We start from the raw sequence: 18540 nt of genomic DNA on the forward strand, positions 1-18540 counted from the left end.
TGTTACAGTATCCCAAAACAAAAATTTTTGGAACTAAACCAGGCCTTACTCTCACTCCTCCGAGACCTAGCAAAGGTAGACTGCATGCATCCTCCTACAATACGGTGCCAGTTACAATTTGGAGCTACAAAACTTCTGTTGGCATGACTCTTGATGTGATCTGATTATCCAAGTCCGTCGATTACAATTTGAAGCTACAAAACTTTCCCTAGCAGAACTCATGTTGTGGCCTAACTGTCTAAGCTTGTGCATGTCACAACTCTATGTATTTGGGCAATGGCATGTCTTCCACCTTTATTAACCTCATAACAAATGAAAAGAATAGTCACTTAAAGAGAGTTGATATTTTCTTAATCCTTTATTGCACCTAGCAATATTATAGGCATTGGCATTTATTTGCTTTAAATGGAAATAGTCATTTTAGTCCCTCTGCTATCTCCCAAGGCTTAGTTTCATCCCTAAACTTTCATTTCGAATCACAGGTGTTCCTGGAGCTGACCAGGTGTGACATCATGACATTTCGCGTACGACAACGAAGAAGTGAGATGCCAAGAAAAAAAATCTAATGACTAAAATACACTTTGGTAGCTCATGGATGAAACTGAGCCCAAGATACAAAGTTTAAGGACTAAAATAATCACTTTCATGATTCTAAGATGAAACAAAGAAAAATTTAAAGATTAAAATCGACATTCTGAAAGTTCAAGGACAAATCTGAGCTATGGACGGTAGTTGATGGACACCTTGATTTAACCAAAATAAGGTTAGGCTAAACCCATTAGAATCTAATGAAAATATAATTAGTTCACTCTAGTTGGTATGGTCAGATTCAGATTATCGCACATATGACATGTTCTAGTCTAGAAAACATGTCATGTTATGCGAATTTGTCAATGTGTCTTCTCTCTCATATGTATAAAAAATACACATATTTTGATTTGATGCCAGAGTTTACAAAGTTTGACCTTTTCTTTTCAAAATTTTGATGCAGACAATATTTAAAAATGTAGAGAGTAGCGATTAAGGACGATGTCGTAGTTTACTAGGCTTAACCTTAAATAAACTGTGACTGTCATAGAAAGTGTGACGAATAAAATTATAGCCACACTTGCGGCAAAGTTTAATAAGAAATGAATCTAACCAAATAACAGCCTAAAAGACTATGATATAACGAACCTATGGCGTGGTAAGTTATGGTCATAACCCAAATATATATATCAGGTTGTAGCAGCATGCAGCAATGCTACTGCAGTAAAAGAAAATGACCAGCAAGAACAGAAAATGTTGAAGGGAATAGATGCATTCCACATTCCCAGCCCCATGCAAGTAATATATAATTATATATGACTCCGGTCAGCCATGCTTTCAACACGATGAGTGCTAAGCTCTAAAAAAATAACACGATGAGTGCTAATAATTCGATATCAAGCATTACCCCTCAACCACAACTCCGACAAACGATCTATTATCCTGTCGGCCACCAACCGGTCACCGAACAAATCACTGGCAAATAGCATCGGCCTCACTAGGGCAGGGGTACAGTGCAAGTACATGACATGCGTCATCTTAGTTCAAAATCTACTAACCAATAAAATTGTCTATATGACTCAAACGCAACCGTGAAACTGCTGTCACAGAATCTCGATTTTTGCTAAGAAAATGAGTGAAAAGTATGCACGATCAAAGCATGCAATATATATTTCCAAATTGATATTTTGATAACTGAACCAATTCCACTGGTAGCTAAAAGCAGGGCACAAACACAGGTATAAAAAGAATGATAATACAACCATGGTATGATGACGGACAATAAAAAGTAGATAGTTCTGCAGTTATGTCACACTAGCAAATCATAATGGTTCCTCCCGCTGTATAATAATCTTACTGGTGTCTTTTTCTTCCACTGCTTTGTATTTTTGGTGAATTCCAAACCATATTCAGCTATAGGAATGAAGCCATTACCCCGACCATGGTACTGCAAACATGGACAGATTATAGATGTGAACCAAGCTGAATTACAGAACAAAGTGCCAAGTTCAGTTTCAAGTACAGCCTATGGAAATATGTCACTAACACGTAGTTTCCGAGGAAACAAAAAGGTAGTGCTTTAATCCAAATAGGAATTTCAAATTCGATGGTATATTGAGTTTATACTTTATACAGGGAAAAGTTCAAAGATCATTAAAGTAATTTTTCATAAATTTAACTGTTAGCAAAAATACTTCCATATTTTACTATTTTGCTTAAAGATCTTGACAAATATCAAGATCCAAGAACACTGTGAATTGAGCATTAGATTATGGAAGCAGATATCTGAAATGTGATGCCACATTGCTATGAATTTATATAGATCATTTAGTCCTACGCCCGCTTAAACCTTTTCTTGGCTCTACTGAAAATTCTTGGTGTTATTTTATTTTATTAGAATTATTTAAATCACCCCACAATTCATTCCCATGGTAATGATGGTACTCAAATTCACCATTATTTGTACATTTGATTATTACTTCTTCACTTTCACAATAAAGGCAGGCCAACCAGAAATGGTCATTTCAATTTCAATTTTCACAACAATATTTACAGATGTGGACCAAAAAGATCCTATGAATGCTATCCCAGAAGCTGGTAGAATTACCTCACGCTCTGGAATATAAATAATTATTGGCTGCCGACACAGTCTAGACAAAACCTGAAAGGAGAAAAATGTCATGTAAACAATATCTAAAAGACAGACAGTAAGGATAAGGCACTAGCATTCTGCTCCAGCTGTTTTGGCTAGAACCTCCAGAAGTTCAACAAAAGTAGAATAAGAATGACGCATGAACTTGTCTATCATGTCAATCAGATTCAACATGGATCTAATCTGGTAAATAAATGATGACTGCACAAACTAAGAATTTCTAGTTCTTAGAACAATAAAAACCCATACCAGGAATTCTGACTCTCCACCCCAGAAATCAGGCCGCCTTATCCTTTGGCAGTAGCTACAAAAAATATGAATTCGTTAGCATCTTTAACTTAGTTCATCGTGTCAAAGCAAACTTGGAAGTTATAGGAGCCTAACCGTTTCAATGATTGCTCCACAGTAATTGCTATAACTGCTTCTTCATACTCCTGCCGCTCGGTCTCGCTGTCGCATATAATTTCTTTCACTGCCATCCGTAAATCATCTAGGAAAATGGAGATTAATTTTAATTAATTAGAAGAATACCTTATCAACAATAAAATTTCATACAACGAAGATGCAGTAAACATGTGACAGATGAATATGCCAGATATCTGGAATGTGGTGGGGCTTACTGTTAGTCTGTTGGTCTGGTAAATATGTCTAAATCAACATCGATTTTCCAGAAGTTTTTCCAATGAAAAGTAATGGTTGGAAATTGTAAATGCTATATACTGCTACACCACATAGTTTGTAAAAAACTTTTTCCGTCTTTTTTTTTTAAAAAAAAAGAATGGCAGAAGTTCTGCCAATCTATGTATTGATAGAGAAGAGTTACAAAATATAGCAAACAAAGTTACAATGAAAACACATAACTCTTTCCTTCTTAATACAGTGACAAACGGTTCTCCTGCGTGTTCGAGGAAAAAAACTTGCTATAAGAATCTGTCCTTCCAGTCAAAAATAAGAACTGAAATTGAAGCTCTCAGCATCATAGACGGGTATATGATGCTCAAATCTCATAAGAACAAATGACACTCTCATCCATGTTTCTTTTTAATAGACAAGGATACTAATTTTCTCATGTTCTGTTTCTGGCTTGTGAACGAGTGGGCCAACAATCTCCATTTACTTTTTTTCACGAAGTGTTATTACATGTCATTCAATATCAACTTAATCAAGTGCAAAAGTTTAACAAGACATCAGGCCAAAAGTAAACAGAAACAAAAACCAATAATGTGGAAATTGAGATATGTACAAGGCATTGTTTCAGTCTACCTGCATCCTGTACCTCCTCCCTTGGGGCCAAAGGAATCCCCTTATTTTTCGCCATTCCTTTAGCCTACAAGCAACACACCAGGTCTCCCTGTGATATGAATGTGCAGATATGCCAAAAACGCACTTGTAGAGGCGTTATTCTAACTAAAACTCGAAAGATAACGAAACAAAGACTAAAGGTGCATTGTTCGAGAATACTGAAGATGCACAATCCATCCCAGCGCACAGACAGAGACTATGCTGCAAATTACCAACGCTCGAAACATGCAACGGCCATCGCCGGTGACCCTCTGAACCCCGTAATGCTCCACCTTGGTCAGCGCCGCCGACCACCCACCCCTCCTGCACCGAGAAGGTCAGAACAAACAACACTCTGCTTCCCCTCCATTCCTCAAATCGATAGATATGCAGAGAGAGTCGAGGAAGAGATGACGCAAACGTACAGCGAGGAGGCAACCCTGGCGAAGCAGTGAAGTCGGGGCCAGGACGGGGGCGCATGCGCAAGCGAAGAGTCGTCGAGGAGCTCGAACATGGCCGTGCCGTCCCGGAGGCGCGCGAGGAGAGTGGCTACCACGACCAGAACCGAGTCAAAGTTACGCGCGGGAATCCGAAAACCATATGGATGGATACCGCCGAGATGAGGAGACGGAAGTACAGCCTTGAAGGGCGGAGAGTATAGGCACCAACCATTCGATGGCCGCGCCGCTGCCGCCATCCGGCTGCCGTCTGCTCGCACTCCTTCCTCTGGAACCAGCAGCGGAAGGTTGAAGAAGAGGCAAAGCGGACAAGGTGCGGCCTATTTTTCTTTCCGGATAATAGATGGCCGCCGCCCAGCGGCGGCTGGGGTGAGAAAGGAAACGGGCCATGGCCCGTCTTTCGGATGCTGGGCTTTCGGCCTAGACGACGGCGGCCATCTATCCTCCAGCCCAGGAAGTGCATTTTTTCTTTTTTGAGTTGAGACGGTGGATTACCAGACACCACTCCAGCGTCGGAGCCTCAGAGGTCCGATCAGCGAGCATTCCTGATCTCAATTCTCACCAGTCAACCTCCGGCAAAGCCAGCGCGAGCGACCTGCGCCTACCCCCCTCGTCCTCGAGATATTTTGCAATGCCTTCACAAATATCTCGTTGGCCCACGGGGCACACGGCGCCATCAGCAATCGCGGCGTCCCCTCTCGCGCGCGCGGCGCGCCATTATAGCACGGCGCACGGCACGCCTTCGGTCTCCCACTCACTGCCCAGAGGACGTTCTAGCTAGAGACGTACGTGACAGCGAGGAGGAAGGAAGAAAGGCAGGGATCGACATGTCGAGGCCCAACAGGAGCGACGCGCACCTCTCCGCCGAGGACGAGGCGACGCTGGAGGCCGAGGTGCGGGGGTACTACGACGACGCGGCGCCCAAGCGCCACACCAAGCCCTCCCGCAGCGAGCACTCCGCCGTGTACGCCGACGCGCTCGTCCCGGACGCCGGCGGCAACACCCCTCCGGAGCTCGACAAGTTCCAGGAGCTCGAAGCCCACACCGAGGTCGCTATCCCTCCTCCCCGGCCCGCCAAAACTCTGAACTGCAACTCTGCAACAGGCACCTAATGTAATCGGTGTTTCTTTCAGAGGTTGGTGTACGACGGCGGCAATGTCGGAGAGGAGTTCGTGGAGACGGAGTACTACAAGGACCTCGGCGGCGTCGGCAAGCAGCACCACACGGTTGCCACGGCCTCCTTTCCCACCTTCTGCTTGCTTCCAGTTCCATACTTCCATGGATGGTTTTGGCCATGAACTGCTTACTTGTATTTTTACTAATATAACCTGCGAATCTGTGCAAATATCGCGCGTGCGAGCAGACCGGAACGGGCTTCATCAAGATTGACAAAGCTAAGGGCGCCTCGTTCAAATTGTCTGAAGACCCCAGTGCAGAGGAGCGCCATGCTTCTTGCAAGGGAAACCCTGCTACCAATGAGTGGATCCCGTCAGCTGACACGGTAAGATTGGGGCACAGCTCCAGTTTATCCTATGCAGTGTCAGCCTTAGTGAGCGTTCCTCCACTTTTCATCATCGACAACGAGTCTACTACTCACGAGTGCATCGTTAAGCAAGTAGCTGTTGCGTCCTTTCAGGTGTACCCGGCGTCAGACAAGCCGAGCAGAAGCGACAGCTGAGCAATTCAGGCGAGTGCTTTCCACCATCAGAATAAGGAACCACACTGGTTGTCCACGGATCAAGAATGCCCGTATCTTTACTATTCTGTGTCGAAATTCTTGTAATCTTTACTTGGAAAAAAAAACGAGCTATGCACTAGATTTCTTGTTCTGGCTGTAAATGGCAAGGAATAAAGTTGTAATCGTGGTTCAGCAGTCAATCAATTTCTGTGTTATATCGTTTTGAAATTGTCTTCAACCACACCGAACAGAAAGAGGTGATAACTGATAAGATCAGACCAAACACAGAAAGCAAGAACATGGTATTTATTATAGGAGAGATACAAGTTAAAGTGGTTATTGATACAGATATTACCACAAAGCATGCAGGTACGAACTGCCTGCTGCTGGTAATCGATTTCGATTGATTGAGGCCTCCATTCCAAACACGCTACGGGTAGGCCAGAAAGATAGGCGGTATCAGTCCTGGTGCGCAGAGGTCGCCGCGACGTCAGACGTCGGCCGGATGCGGAAGCGGGCGAGCTCGGCGTCGATACGGCCGGTGAGGATGAGCACGACCATGCGGTAGTCGCAGATGAAGGACCACACGGGGTGGCCGAACGTGGCGGGGCGGTTGCCCTCCACGAAGAAGTGGCTGTACCACGCCATGCCGTACCCGAGAACGGGCGCCGCGAGGAGGATCGCGGCGCGGCCAGTGGCGGCCGCGAGCACCGCGCAGGCGAGCGAGGCCAGCGTGCCGAGGAAGTGCCACCGCCGCGTGCCCGGCTTGGAGTGCTGGCTCAGGTAGAAGCCCCAGAACTCCTCCATGCTCCCGAACTGCTGCCTCTTCCCCGACGCCTCGCCGCCGCTCATCCCCATCCCTACGTCGCGGTTGCTGTCCCTGTCCCTTCCGCTCTGCTTCACAGGCAGGCAGCGAGCGGTGCGTTGCCTTGGTGAGACGTGCACGTATACCTACCAACCTACTTGCTGCACACTGCGCAGTCACTGGTTCTCCTTTATCCTGATCCGGCTATTCTGATGCACGTCGCGATCCGGGAGTTCGGCAGCAAGAGAATGCTGGGAACAGGCGAGCCAAGAGTGCTCCGCCTTGTGCAATGCCCGTTCAAACTCGAGGAACGCCGTCGAGGAGACACGGACCCCGACAGGGCGACATTTCCAAAGTCGAATGGATATAAAATACCCAGGACCGCAGTTCCAACTCATGCTGCATCATGTAAAATGTACAGACACTAGAAAACATATTTTCAAACTTTTGGTCCAATCACGTTCTCTCCATCATGTACCGATGGTTATGTTCGCTGCAGCAGGTTTTTAACTGCTGCAAAACATGGTAGCGAACTGGAAAAGCAGCTCTTGAACAACAACCAAAAAAAACTACGGCTTTAGAGATTAATGATTGGAAAAAAGTAGAGAAATAACCCAGCATGAGTAAACAAACAATGTTGCATGTGAATTCACTATTGTATTGTATATACTCCATAATCCATCCGGAAACAAATTTACACAAGATTAACAACACTACTTTACTACCAGAATCACGCCATACACAAGACTAATCTAATAATGATCAAGAGTGGAAAAATGGTGCCTCTACAATTTGACTAACAATATATATTGCACAACATGAGCTCGAGACGGCGAAGTTGCCTTCTTTAACACAGAGCAGCAGAATGGTACAGATGGACGGTTAACCTCTGAAGCAAGTATCCACGTCAGGAAAAAAAAACAATCAATTGAATGAACTCGCGGTGTGGGTACAAACAACACGTAAATTTTGCCCAGGAACAGCATTGCAGCATCATACAAGGCCATGTGCCTATATGACGACGTTAGGGGCACAAATTTATGCGAAGATCTCTCAGGAGCATTCCCGTGTGCCATTCTTAAGCTCATGAACTCCAAACAGCTTCCACAAGTGTGGGAAACGATACACATGGCTGTTATCATGAACTCACATAAAGAACAGGAACCAGACCTGCCATCTTTCCATCCCTTCCAGGCCTCCTTTTCTTCACCTGGGCTCACAAAAATAATCACCTACTTTAAAATCTGTTCGTTTGAAATCAAAGACAAGTAAAATCTATATGGTGAGATGGGAACTTACATAATACCAACCATCGACCTCATATTCAATCTCCACTTCTTCTCCAGTAATTAAACTCAGCTGAAAAACAATGTACATGATAATGAATAAGTGTGTTAAAGTAGAGTGCAAGCGGATTCAACCCAGATCACCATCTAGAAGCTGGTGCCACACCAGAACCCACAATTAACCATGGCGTTGAGCCTAACCCTAAACACTAGCTTGATGAGTGAGGGTCCCCCAAAAAAACAATTTCCAACTTGGGACCGAACCTAACCAAGTGTTCTCTTGTTTGCATATTTTGGAGATATTTGCCACTGAACTAGATAGTTACAACAATGCATTAACAATTATTTCCCAATAGTAAAGATAATGAATCACTTATTAAACATCTTTTACCCCCGGGACAAAGAAAGACTCCATCAAGCTCTGAACATGGAAGGATCAAACAACAAAAAGGATTGCTACCCTCATACCTCATCATCACCGCCTGCTGTGAAGTCATACAAAGCTTTCCCAGACTGAGGGTTACCAGACCTCTTATCTTCATCCTCATGGGATCCAAAACTTCGTCCTCCACGCCCTGCAAGGGGGTTTTCAAATGACTCCTTCCTCTGTAGTACTGACGTTGAATATGAGGGTGGTTCTTCACGTATCTGAAACAAAGGCAAACCTATCAGGAACCATATCCATCCATTCTGTAAAATGGTTTTGAATTGTACGGTAACAACAATGTTAAGTAGACGTGTTTTCTAAAATCCCCTCCCCTCCACAACACCAAAGAAATAAACATAGCATAGATGCAGCAGAATATACCGTTTGTTGTGAGGCCCCATGACTTGACGGTTTTGAACTAAACAGTGATGGATAGTTCATGCCTCCAAAATGGGACGATATGGAGGTTTCAACAGAACCAGTTGATTCAGGAGAGGATCCACCAGAGTACCGACCATCATCTTCCTGCAATTAATGATTAGCTAAGTTTAACTATCTGTACACATTTAGGAAGCATGTGGAGCAAACTACACTGAGCATGTGTTGCGATACTTACCTCTGCATCGTATGTTTCAAGCATTGACTTAGCCCACATATCATCATAGCCAACTGATGGCCTTGAGTTCATGTATTCCTCATCATCCACATCAGGAGCATCAGTTCCAGCACCGGCAAGGAAGTCCTTTACCTACAATTCAATCAAACAGTCCCAATGACAATGGCTGAAAAAATTGTCGCTCCAAAATTAAGCACATATAATGAAGAAAAGGGTTATTATCCGGAAATGACTAAGAAATGAAGTCATCTTCCTTTTTTCATAAAAAAAAAAGTTATTTTCCTACAAAAACAATAGGCCTCGCACAGGTAGAAAGCCAATACATAACAGTAGTGATTTACAAAACACAACAAAGAATCTTACTTTATCCACAGCTGGAGCGTTGTTTGCCCAAACATCGTCTTCCAAACCTGCTGCCCAGGCCATAGCCAGATCAGGATCGATCCCAGACTGGACAGTATTGGTCTCTTTATGTACTTCTTTGGACTCATACATAAGATCAGATATTCCAGTGGCAACAGCAGGATCACTTAGACCACCAGATGCACTTATGTTATGACGGTTGCGGTAGATCTCAATTAGTTTGGCACTGTCCATACAGTTGAACATATTTAATATCGAGAGACAGGATACTAACAAAATAATGCATCCCAGCAAAAGAAATAACAGGAGGCATCCATTTATGCACAAGCGCACAGGAACTATTAGAAAAATGTTAATTCTTGTGATGGATTGCTTTAACATGCATGGTCAACTAGATACATTTAGATCAAACTAGGTAGGTAGATTAATACCTGCTTAGTTTGATTCAAATGTATCTAGTTGACTGTAAAAGAATTTTAGCTAGTTATATCAGTAGAGCCTATTTTTGGGCATACTTCCAACAGCATGGACCAGAGGCTCTGGACAGAGAAGTACACCTAACTGAAAGTGATCCAGACTGATCAGGTTAATATACCTTTCATTTATTGTATGACACAAGGCTCTAGACATCATTTGCGACTGGTGAACCGAAAGTTTAGTTCTTAGACAATTTTTAGCATTAACTGATCCTAGCTCAGTTTGTGGCCGGTGTAGATGTACACCCCCACCAACCAGGTTCAAGTCCTTTTTAACTCGAATCTGGATACCTATTTCTTATCATTTATTGTATGACACAAGGCTCTAGACATCATTTGTGACTGGTGAACCGAAAGTTTAGTTCTTAGACAATTTTTAGCATGAACTGATCCTAGCTCAGTTTGTGGGCGGTGTGGATGTACACCCCCACCAACCAGGTTCAAGTCCTTTTTCACTCGAATCTGGGTACCTATTTCTTATTATTTACAATGCCGACTAGTTCCTACTAGGTTGGTCAAATTTTTCATAGGCAATTTCAGCAACGAAGTAAGTTTTCAAGTCAACAGTATTTTTATCTAGAAGATGAGTGCCCTTTAACAATTACAATAGTGCATACCTGGTAGGACCAAGGGGCAAGTATTTAGCCCTTGGAACAAAACAGAATAAAGAAACAAAATCAAGAAGCCTCTCATGGGTTTCATAAAGTTTCTTAAGTTCCTCATCACTCCATTCCTGTTTGCTATTATCATGCTGGCGAATATCTCTGCAAAAATAAGCAGAAAAAAAAATGAGGCCACCTCAAGACTTTTTATAGAGCAACCATGAGGAATTTTAGTGTCAAATATACCTGGCAAGATCATCTTGAGCTCTATACATTTCATCTAGGACCTTAAGCATTGGGCTTATTAAAGATCCAAGACCAGTACCACTGGCACCTTGATTTTCCCCATTACTTAGCTGTAATTCTGAAAAGTTTGACTGCACACCCCCAAGAGCCAAAGCATGAAGAAATTCGTATATCTGGAGTCTATAAGGTTCACCAGACCTTATTGCAATGGTAGTTAGGGCTTGGACAGCAGCAATTCGGATCTACAAGTTTAATAGTACAATCGAGAAAAAACAGAAAGGCATCAAATAAGATGTCATACTATCTCACCCCGTATCATCAAGTTTTTCTAAACAATAAAGAAAAAGAATTGTCCTTTGCAAATGGCCCTACCTCCCAGCTTCCACTAAATGCACACCTTTGAAGCCTTGTCAGAGCGCTAGCAAGTGTAGGATTACGGGAGCTTGCAGCAGCAACCATTTTATCAGCATCTAGCATCATTAGTGCAGTACCGGGTGGCGTTGCAGACTCCCAGGCATACTCAGATGCAGCATAATTCGCATTTTCTCCTAGAAACCAAACCTGATAGTTGACGGGCCAAACATCATTCTGTTGTTGTTTGAAAGTCAAAGCTCAATTTACAAATTAACCAAGTGGAAATTTTGTTCTTACAGCAGCTTGAACTAATCTTTGGAGTGCCATTGCAGATTTTGGATCAGAGGCAGATACCATATCAACAGAAGTGAGTCCAGACATTGAACCAGGCTGAGGTGGTGGCAGATCAAGAACTATAGTCACAGCTTCCAAGGCTGTATGTTTCCCATCTGGTCCTGCTCCTACAAGGCATGTCTGGGAAGGCAAATTTTGTTTTTTCATTACTATTTGCATGGTCATTCTAAAAAAAAAAGTAAAACCACTGCCAAACCAACATAGCATCAAATGTGTAATAAGAAACTAATGGTTATTATATGCACATATGCAAGTACATGAAAGCTTTGCATAATAGAATTGTAGATGGTTCAATGCCATTCAAACTGCTTCACGAAAAAGGTCTATCGCTCTACCTTCCATAACAACTGTAGAACATCAGCATCAATTTTTCCAGGAACTTTAGTGGCAAAAATTCTTGCAATCTCAAGCAGAGTCACAGCCATATCAGGGGTTGCCTATCATGTAAGACAAACAGAATAATAAGTCAATCATGGAATCAGGTAGAGGGGCATATACTAATAAAAATCAGAAGGATAAGTGCAAGAACCATAAAAAAACAATGGGAGCATGAAAAGGAGCTAGAAAAAATTACAAACAAATTTCTGAAAAGAAATAAAGCCTATGTTCCGATTAAAAAAAGCAACATAAAAAGACACCATCATTTTTAAAAATAATGTTACTTTTAATCATTAAATACTCGATGCCACTACAGAACAATTGAATCTGCTTCTAATCGTGTTCTAGAAAATATGCTTGCAATCTGAAATGTGATTTGACTATTTGAGGCACAAGCAGATAATAAACAAATTTAAATGGTAAAAATGAACAATGTACTGAGAATAATCAATAATGTCAACAAATTTAGCACTATATATATAGTATAAACACTGAAAGGGATCCAATACCTTGAACCTAGCATGTAAGGTTAGTAGGACATCATTCAGGAGAGAGGAAGGCCAGGCTGGGTCAGACAGCTCACATGCAATGATAGATTTTAGTTCTTCAAAAGATTCATGTGGATTTTGCATCCATATCAAAGCTTTGATGACCATTGCTCGAACATATACACACTCGCATGCTACTGTTGTTCGCACAACTTCCATCAGTGAAGCTAATAATCCTGCTATTGTGTCCATTCCACCATGACCATTGGATAGCGGATTAGGCTTTCTCGTAGCTACAGCATAAACATGGAAAAATCGCATAGTTGCATTAAAAAGCATTGCATAGCCAACTCAATGCAAAATTAAATGAAAGATGTCGGATTTTAGTTAATAATAAGAGTACTTGAATGTGTAAACATATATTTAAAATCTATGATAACATCAGCATACCTTCAGCCATTGGATTCTCAAGATCAGAATCAAGAGATTCAACATCAAGACTGGCCCCCTCATCATATGCACCTAAAGCAAAAGCAGCTGCTCTGCTTTTGCCCATTTCCTGAACTACTCTTGCAGCAGCATGAAGAACCGGACGAGAGAAGCTACGGAATGAGCTCTCCAATCTGAGAATAAGAAACAAATAATAAAGCATCCATGAGGGGCTGCATAAAGGAAACAATAGAGATCAATCACTTGTGCAGACTTAAAAAGGCGCAACACACCTTCTCATTACAAGTTTGATGAGAGGCTGAGGGCGCCTTGCTTTCGAAGATTTTTCACTAGATTTTGACAGAACACCCTTTGATGCTACAGAGGGGGCCTCTGGCAACTTGAGAATTTCTCTAGTTAACCGAATCCATCCACCAGCTCTGTCCTCCGTGCTGCAAGATATAATGATAATATAATATACTTTGCATCATTAGCGACTTAGGCCCTGTTTGGATGCAAAGTATTTTTGTTGTTTTAGAAAAATACCATGGTTTTGAAAACTATAAGGTGTTTGGATGTAACGATCTTTGTAGTTTTGAAAACCATGGTATTGCCATATTGCTAAAATTGTAGTCTTTTTGGAGGAGTTTTAGAAACTCCACTCTAGACCTCTTCTTTTCTACACCGTGGTTTTGTACATCTCTTGTTCTAAAACTAAAGCTTCTCAAAACTACAACATTCAAATATGGACATAAGCTGTTGAACAACAATATGCTATGCCTGTGCATCATTGTACCTTTCTGTGTTGTCAACTTTTCCTAACACACAATTTATGGCCTCAAAACAGACCCTATCACTGGGATCCAGAAGAAGTTGATAAAGGAGGGAACTGTACTGTGACTTTATGTCAGGCCTCTCTGCATAAATTGTATATGATCAGAACCGCCAATTTGGTGCATGCACCGTGATTTGTATAAGTACACCAAGGAGGGAACACATATAAATTCAGGTCAGGCACAAAACAATTCACTTACGATCCAATACGCGTGCTCTGGATATTGAATGACACAGCTTTGCAAGGTAAACCCTGGCAAGGACATCATGCAAATGAAGAATGTCCTGAAGAGCTCCTGTTTCAGTTTGGACATGGTATATGATATTGTACACAAATAAGTACACCAAAGTGAAAAGAAGAAACTCCAACATAACTGGATTTAACAAAAAAGGAATCAATTATATGCAATCTAATAGGTAATGCCTTTTAGAAAGAACTGGGAGAAATCCACATTGGAATTGGTCACTGTAACCAGATATTACACAAAGTTATATACGATATTTTTCCTGATATTATTTAGAGCGTGTAATGCTTGAGACACTGCCAAGAAGATATATTGTCCCCTACATGTTATAATCAGATAGGCCAATGAGTAAACATATTTTAAGCTATAGTTATGAAGGGCAGTAGGAACTGAGCCTAGCTCTGTTGATTGAGGGTGTAGATGTATGCCTAAACCACGTCAGTCCGAGTCCTCATTTGGGTGCTTGTTTTCTTCTTATATAATATAAAGCCACCTAGTTCCTCCTACGTTGGTCCAGCTTTTCTTTATGAAGAGAAGTTAGGATATTCACTTCTCCGCAATACCAAAGTCATTGGTATACCTATTTTGCACAAATATCTTGATTCTTGTAACTCAAATCAAATGAAAACTAGAATTGTTTCGCTCGGCATTTAAATAGAGTTTGTAGCAAACTAGTGACATAATGTCAAGGCATCAAAATACAGCTACTTATAGCTCAATCTAAAGCTAGCTATTTATAAGTTAGAACATTGTTTTGCTTGCTTTCTCCTGAAAAGTGTATTGTTTGAAACATTTATCATGGACAGCAGAAAGATACAAATTATTAGCTGAAATCACTTTAGAACATGTTTGTGTTCAAATGATTAAAGACTAACAAAAAGATGTTGAAGGAAAAAGGAAGCATACCACCGTGTTGTGCACTTTTGCCTGCATAAAATGAAGCCATACATGAGATTATAAACCACATAAATGGAATGAAACAAGACTCATCGCAAATTGACTAAATATACAAAATATCAGGATCACAACTGAAGTCTACTGTTACATTTGGCTTGCTAGTATTTACTGTTTTCAGTGCACGAAAGATCAACAGTATTCTAAACCATAATGGCATAGTTCTTTCTGCATGTCAAAATAAAATAGACAGTGTAAGCAATTATTAGCAGTATGTGAGGAAACTGACCCAATGCCATTGCAACAGAGTATGGATCTTTTGCAGCAATTTCAGATATTATTGACAATGCATGTCTGACTGCAACTGGGTCAGAAAATTCAATCCTGCAGTTGTATCAAGTGAAATGAGAAGAAAATGAATATGAAACAGTATGTTCATATATATGTAGTTTATTGCAACATGGATTGATTTTTTTTCTCAAACACATGGATCGATTTTTCATAGAACAGGTGATGTTTGATCATACTTTTCATCCTGATAGATAGTTGAGTACAGAAATATGACATAATAAGAAGAAATGAAGTAAAATCAGTAACTGGTTCAGAAGTCACATCAATATTAGTTTTTCACATTTATAAAGACAACCAAAGACAAGAAACCATAAATGCTTCACTCTCTTGTATTGAATAGTTCAGAACTTGTAAATAAACAAGGTCCAAAATACAAGGTGGTAAAATTAGTTTTACAAACACATTAAGTCCAGAGTCCAGACTCACCCTTGCACAGCTCGGTGGAGGAATGCTTGATTACCAGGATCAAGTGGAAGCCTTCTCAGTGCACTTAGAGAAGCATATTGCAAATTACCACGTATGATAGACTGTGAAAATAAAATAAAAGCGTCACAAGGTTGAGTTCAGAACATGACTCGCAATTTTTAGGCCAAATAAACTAAGTTGGCCCATCATCTTAGCCAGATAATAATGAGCTGCAAGTTTGAGTTCACTGTAGGAACTGGTGCTTTTTCAATGCTTATAATTAGCAAGGTCAACAGTGGCAATATCCAGACACCGTAAGATAGTTCATATATTATATACAAACAGGAGTACTTAGTAGCACCAAAACTAAATGCACATTCTTGAAACAAAACAGCACCTCCTTATCACCACCTTGCTTAGTAAAAATACCCTTCTTCCGTTTTTGTTTAGTATCTGCTACCTGAAAGTATCCAGTTATATCATTGAGAGAACACTGTCAACTTTAGTGCCACAGACCAGGGAAACAGAAAAAGAGCTAAGGAAAGTAGTTTAAAGACTAATGTAACTATACAAAGAACAACTGAAATTATGGATGACCAACCTTTTCCAAGATGCCAAACACAATTTCATTTAGCTTTTCCATCATCTCAGAACTGCTAGTGGAACAGGAGGTAAGGGCCTTCAGAGCGGCAAGTCTCCGCGCATGAACTTCAAAGGACCAGCATCCATAATTAAGAACAATGAGGAACAAAGCGACATGATTCAATAAAGAATTAAAAGGGAAAGGACTAAAACATTAATTGTTTTAAATTGGCCTAGAAACTGTCTTGCTGAGACTTTCATCATGACACTGAAATTCTTATTGCTCAAAACAAAGATGTTCCGATTTATTTCAACTAAGGTATTTCATAAATTTGATCGTATATTTGATTTTCTTATGCAGGACTTGCCAGGAATATACATTCTTATTATACTGCTTCAAAAAAACCCAAGAGGAAACCAATTCCCAACAAGAGAATAAGAAAATAGATCATGAGTTTGGTTTGAGAAAAGAAAGCAAGAAATGCGAGCAAGTAACTTTGGTTCGATTAAGCAGTCCCTGTGAAATATTCAAGTTTTTTAATAAGTGGCAAAAAGTATGATTAGAAATACATTTTTCATACTATAACTTTGATGTACACCAAGATAGTATAAAGGCATACACTCAACATCGTCACTGGAGGATTCCGCTGAAAGCTGATCAACTATTCTCGGTACAACATCTGCTCGTGTCACTCCCCCGACAGCATCAATGTCCGCAAGAGCGTCCCAATTGGGTGTGGGTATGCCACCAGCAGCACTTAAACCCTGGGAACCATTATCTGACAGTATACGAGCCAGATAGTAGTATACATAGCGCAGAACATTTCTGTCCTCACATTGCTGATGGAGCTGCAAACGCAAAGGAGAATCGAAGTAATGAGAGAGAAAAAAAAATACCTAAAGTAGTCATTAATATTGAAGGTTATCATGACCATGGTCTATGCTAAGTATATAATTTCTGCACAACACATTTGTTTAAGTGCCTAATTTCTGTTCAAGACATGCAATGGTGTGAATCAAGTTAACCAAAACTATAATTTAACACGCGGCGTTATGGTGCTATCCTAGCTGGCGCGAATCTGTGACTGATCTAAGTTCTACCTCCACAACTTAGCAACAAGCAGTCGAGGAAGGGCACAGGAAAAGCTTACCATGAGAAGAGATGGAGCCACCGAAGGATCCACAGAATTGTACACAGCAAGCTTGGGGAACACACTGTTTACAAGCTGCCTCTGGGAACTTTTCTACATAAGGCATAGCAGAAGAGCAGATATAGTTAACAGATCCAAGCTAGCATCATGCAATTATAACCAAAGTACCAAACCGAAGCAGCAGCCGGACGAACCTGGTCGCACGTCGCGGCGAGCTCGTGGATGCTCCGGGCCAGCTGCGCGTAGGAGACGGGCTGCACGAGAAGCATAAACTACAGCGTGAGACTGGAATGCGAATGAAGAGAGGATGAAAATGATGCGGGGAGAGGGGGAGGGGACTCGCCTTCTTCTTCCTGTTGCGCTGGGGCAGGACCTTGACGGGGTTAAGCGCCTTGGCAGCGGATATGGTATCGTTCTGGATCTGCGTCAGCGTCCCCTTCTTCGACTTGCGATCCGCCGCCGGCGCCACGGGCTTCCCCAACAGGGAGCCGCCGACGCTGCCGACGCCCGAGGAAGACTGCTGCTGCGACGACGCCCCGGCAGTCGAGGCGGCCGACGGATCCGAGGTGATGAGATCCATCAACGTGGTGCCCGACGAGTCCTGCCCGGAGGCCATGGTCGCGGAGCGAGGGGCCGCGCGAGTGGGAGATCTCCGGCGAGCAAGAGGCTTGTCTATCTGGTGGGACTTTTCGGGTCGGGTCGCACGGGGCAGGGGCAGTGAGCCGAGGGACGGTGGGAGATGGTGTGGATTGCTGGATCCAACCGCCAAGCTGGATTTTGGTATGCGTTTGCTCGAGACCCGGGGGTGCCGGCGGGACGGGATGGACAACGGCAATTGCCGTCGGAATGGCTCCTCATCTCTTGTCCTCGACTCCTCGTAGACCAAAAAAAAAACTGCTCCCTACATTTTTATTTACAAGGTTTATATCCTAAATCAATTTGTATATATTTGACAATCAATTTCTGAAAAATTATATAGAATTTTTTTGCAACAACTATATAGATTTATGGCATAAGATTTACTCTCAGTCCCCAAAAGGTACATATCTCGTTCGATAGACAATTTTTTTTCTAAATTTAACAAACTACTAATACTTATGATTATGATGTGCGATAAGTAGTCATCCTCAGTGGAGGTTTCATGATTCAGTTTTCAA

The 18540-nt window shown here is 41.9% G+C and overlaps 4 protein-coding genes across 4 annotated transcripts; 1 reads left to right on the top strand and 3 right to left on the bottom strand.

The window, feature by feature from the left end:
* Positions 1661-4773, bottom strand: LOC8081531 (OTU domain-containing protein At3g57810). Its single transcript, XM_002468083.2, has 8 exons — positions 4631-4773; positions 4387-4510; positions 4195-4285; positions 3944-4007; positions 3065-3170; positions 2930-2984; positions 2636-2689; positions 1661-1975 (listed from the first exon to the last, which is right to left on the bottom strand). The coding sequence occupies exons 1-8, from the start codon at positions 4656-4658 to the stop codon at positions 1838-1840; spliced, it is 660 nt and encodes a 219-aa protein (XP_002468128.1). The 5' UTR covers positions 4659-4773; the 3' UTR covers positions 1661-1837.
* On the top strand, positions 5013-6312 carry LOC8081532. Its single transcript, XM_002465458.2, has 4 exons — positions 5013-5468; positions 5553-5645; positions 5783-5920; positions 6056-6312. Exons 1-4 carry the CDS (start codon positions 5247-5249, stop codon positions 6095-6097), a joined length of 495 nt encoding a protein of 164 aa, XP_002465503.1. The 5' UTR covers positions 5013-5246; the 3' UTR covers positions 6098-6312.
* On the bottom strand, positions 6385-7385 carry LOC8054288. The gene has a single exon (XM_002468084.2). It carries the CDS (start codon positions 6953-6955, stop codon positions 6557-6559), a length of 399 nt encoding a protein of 132 aa, XP_002468129.2. The 5' UTR covers positions 6956-7385; the 3' UTR covers positions 6385-6556.
* On the bottom strand, positions 7523-18189 carry LOC8081533. Its single transcript, XM_021450835.1, has 25 exons — positions 17727-18189; positions 17578-17637; positions 17384-17476; positions 16853-17081; positions 16252-16358; positions 16048-16110; positions 15672-15772; positions 15184-15278; positions 14907-14927; positions 13956-14051; positions 13718-13838; positions 13215-13373; positions 12943-13115; positions 12514-12785; positions 11962-12063; positions 11570-11746; positions 11291-11479; positions 10919-11160; positions 10688-10834; positions 9595-9820; positions 9232-9363; positions 8997-9140; positions 8657-8836; positions 8202-8261; positions 7523-8112 (listed from the first exon to the last, which is right to left on the bottom strand). The coding sequence occupies exons 1-25, from the start codon at positions 17997-17999 to the stop codon at positions 8041-8043; spliced, it is 3534 nt and encodes a 1177-aa protein (XP_021306510.1). The 5' UTR covers positions 18000-18189; the 3' UTR covers positions 7523-8040.

Source organism: Sorghum bicolor, chromosome 1 (genome assembly GCF_000003195.3).
Source record: "Sorghum bicolor cultivar BTx623 chromosome 1, Sorghum_bicolor_NCBIv3, whole genome shotgun sequence".
In the NCBI taxonomy this organism is placed as follows: domain Eukaryota; kingdom Viridiplantae; phylum Streptophyta; class Magnoliopsida; order Poales; family Poaceae; genus Sorghum; species Sorghum bicolor.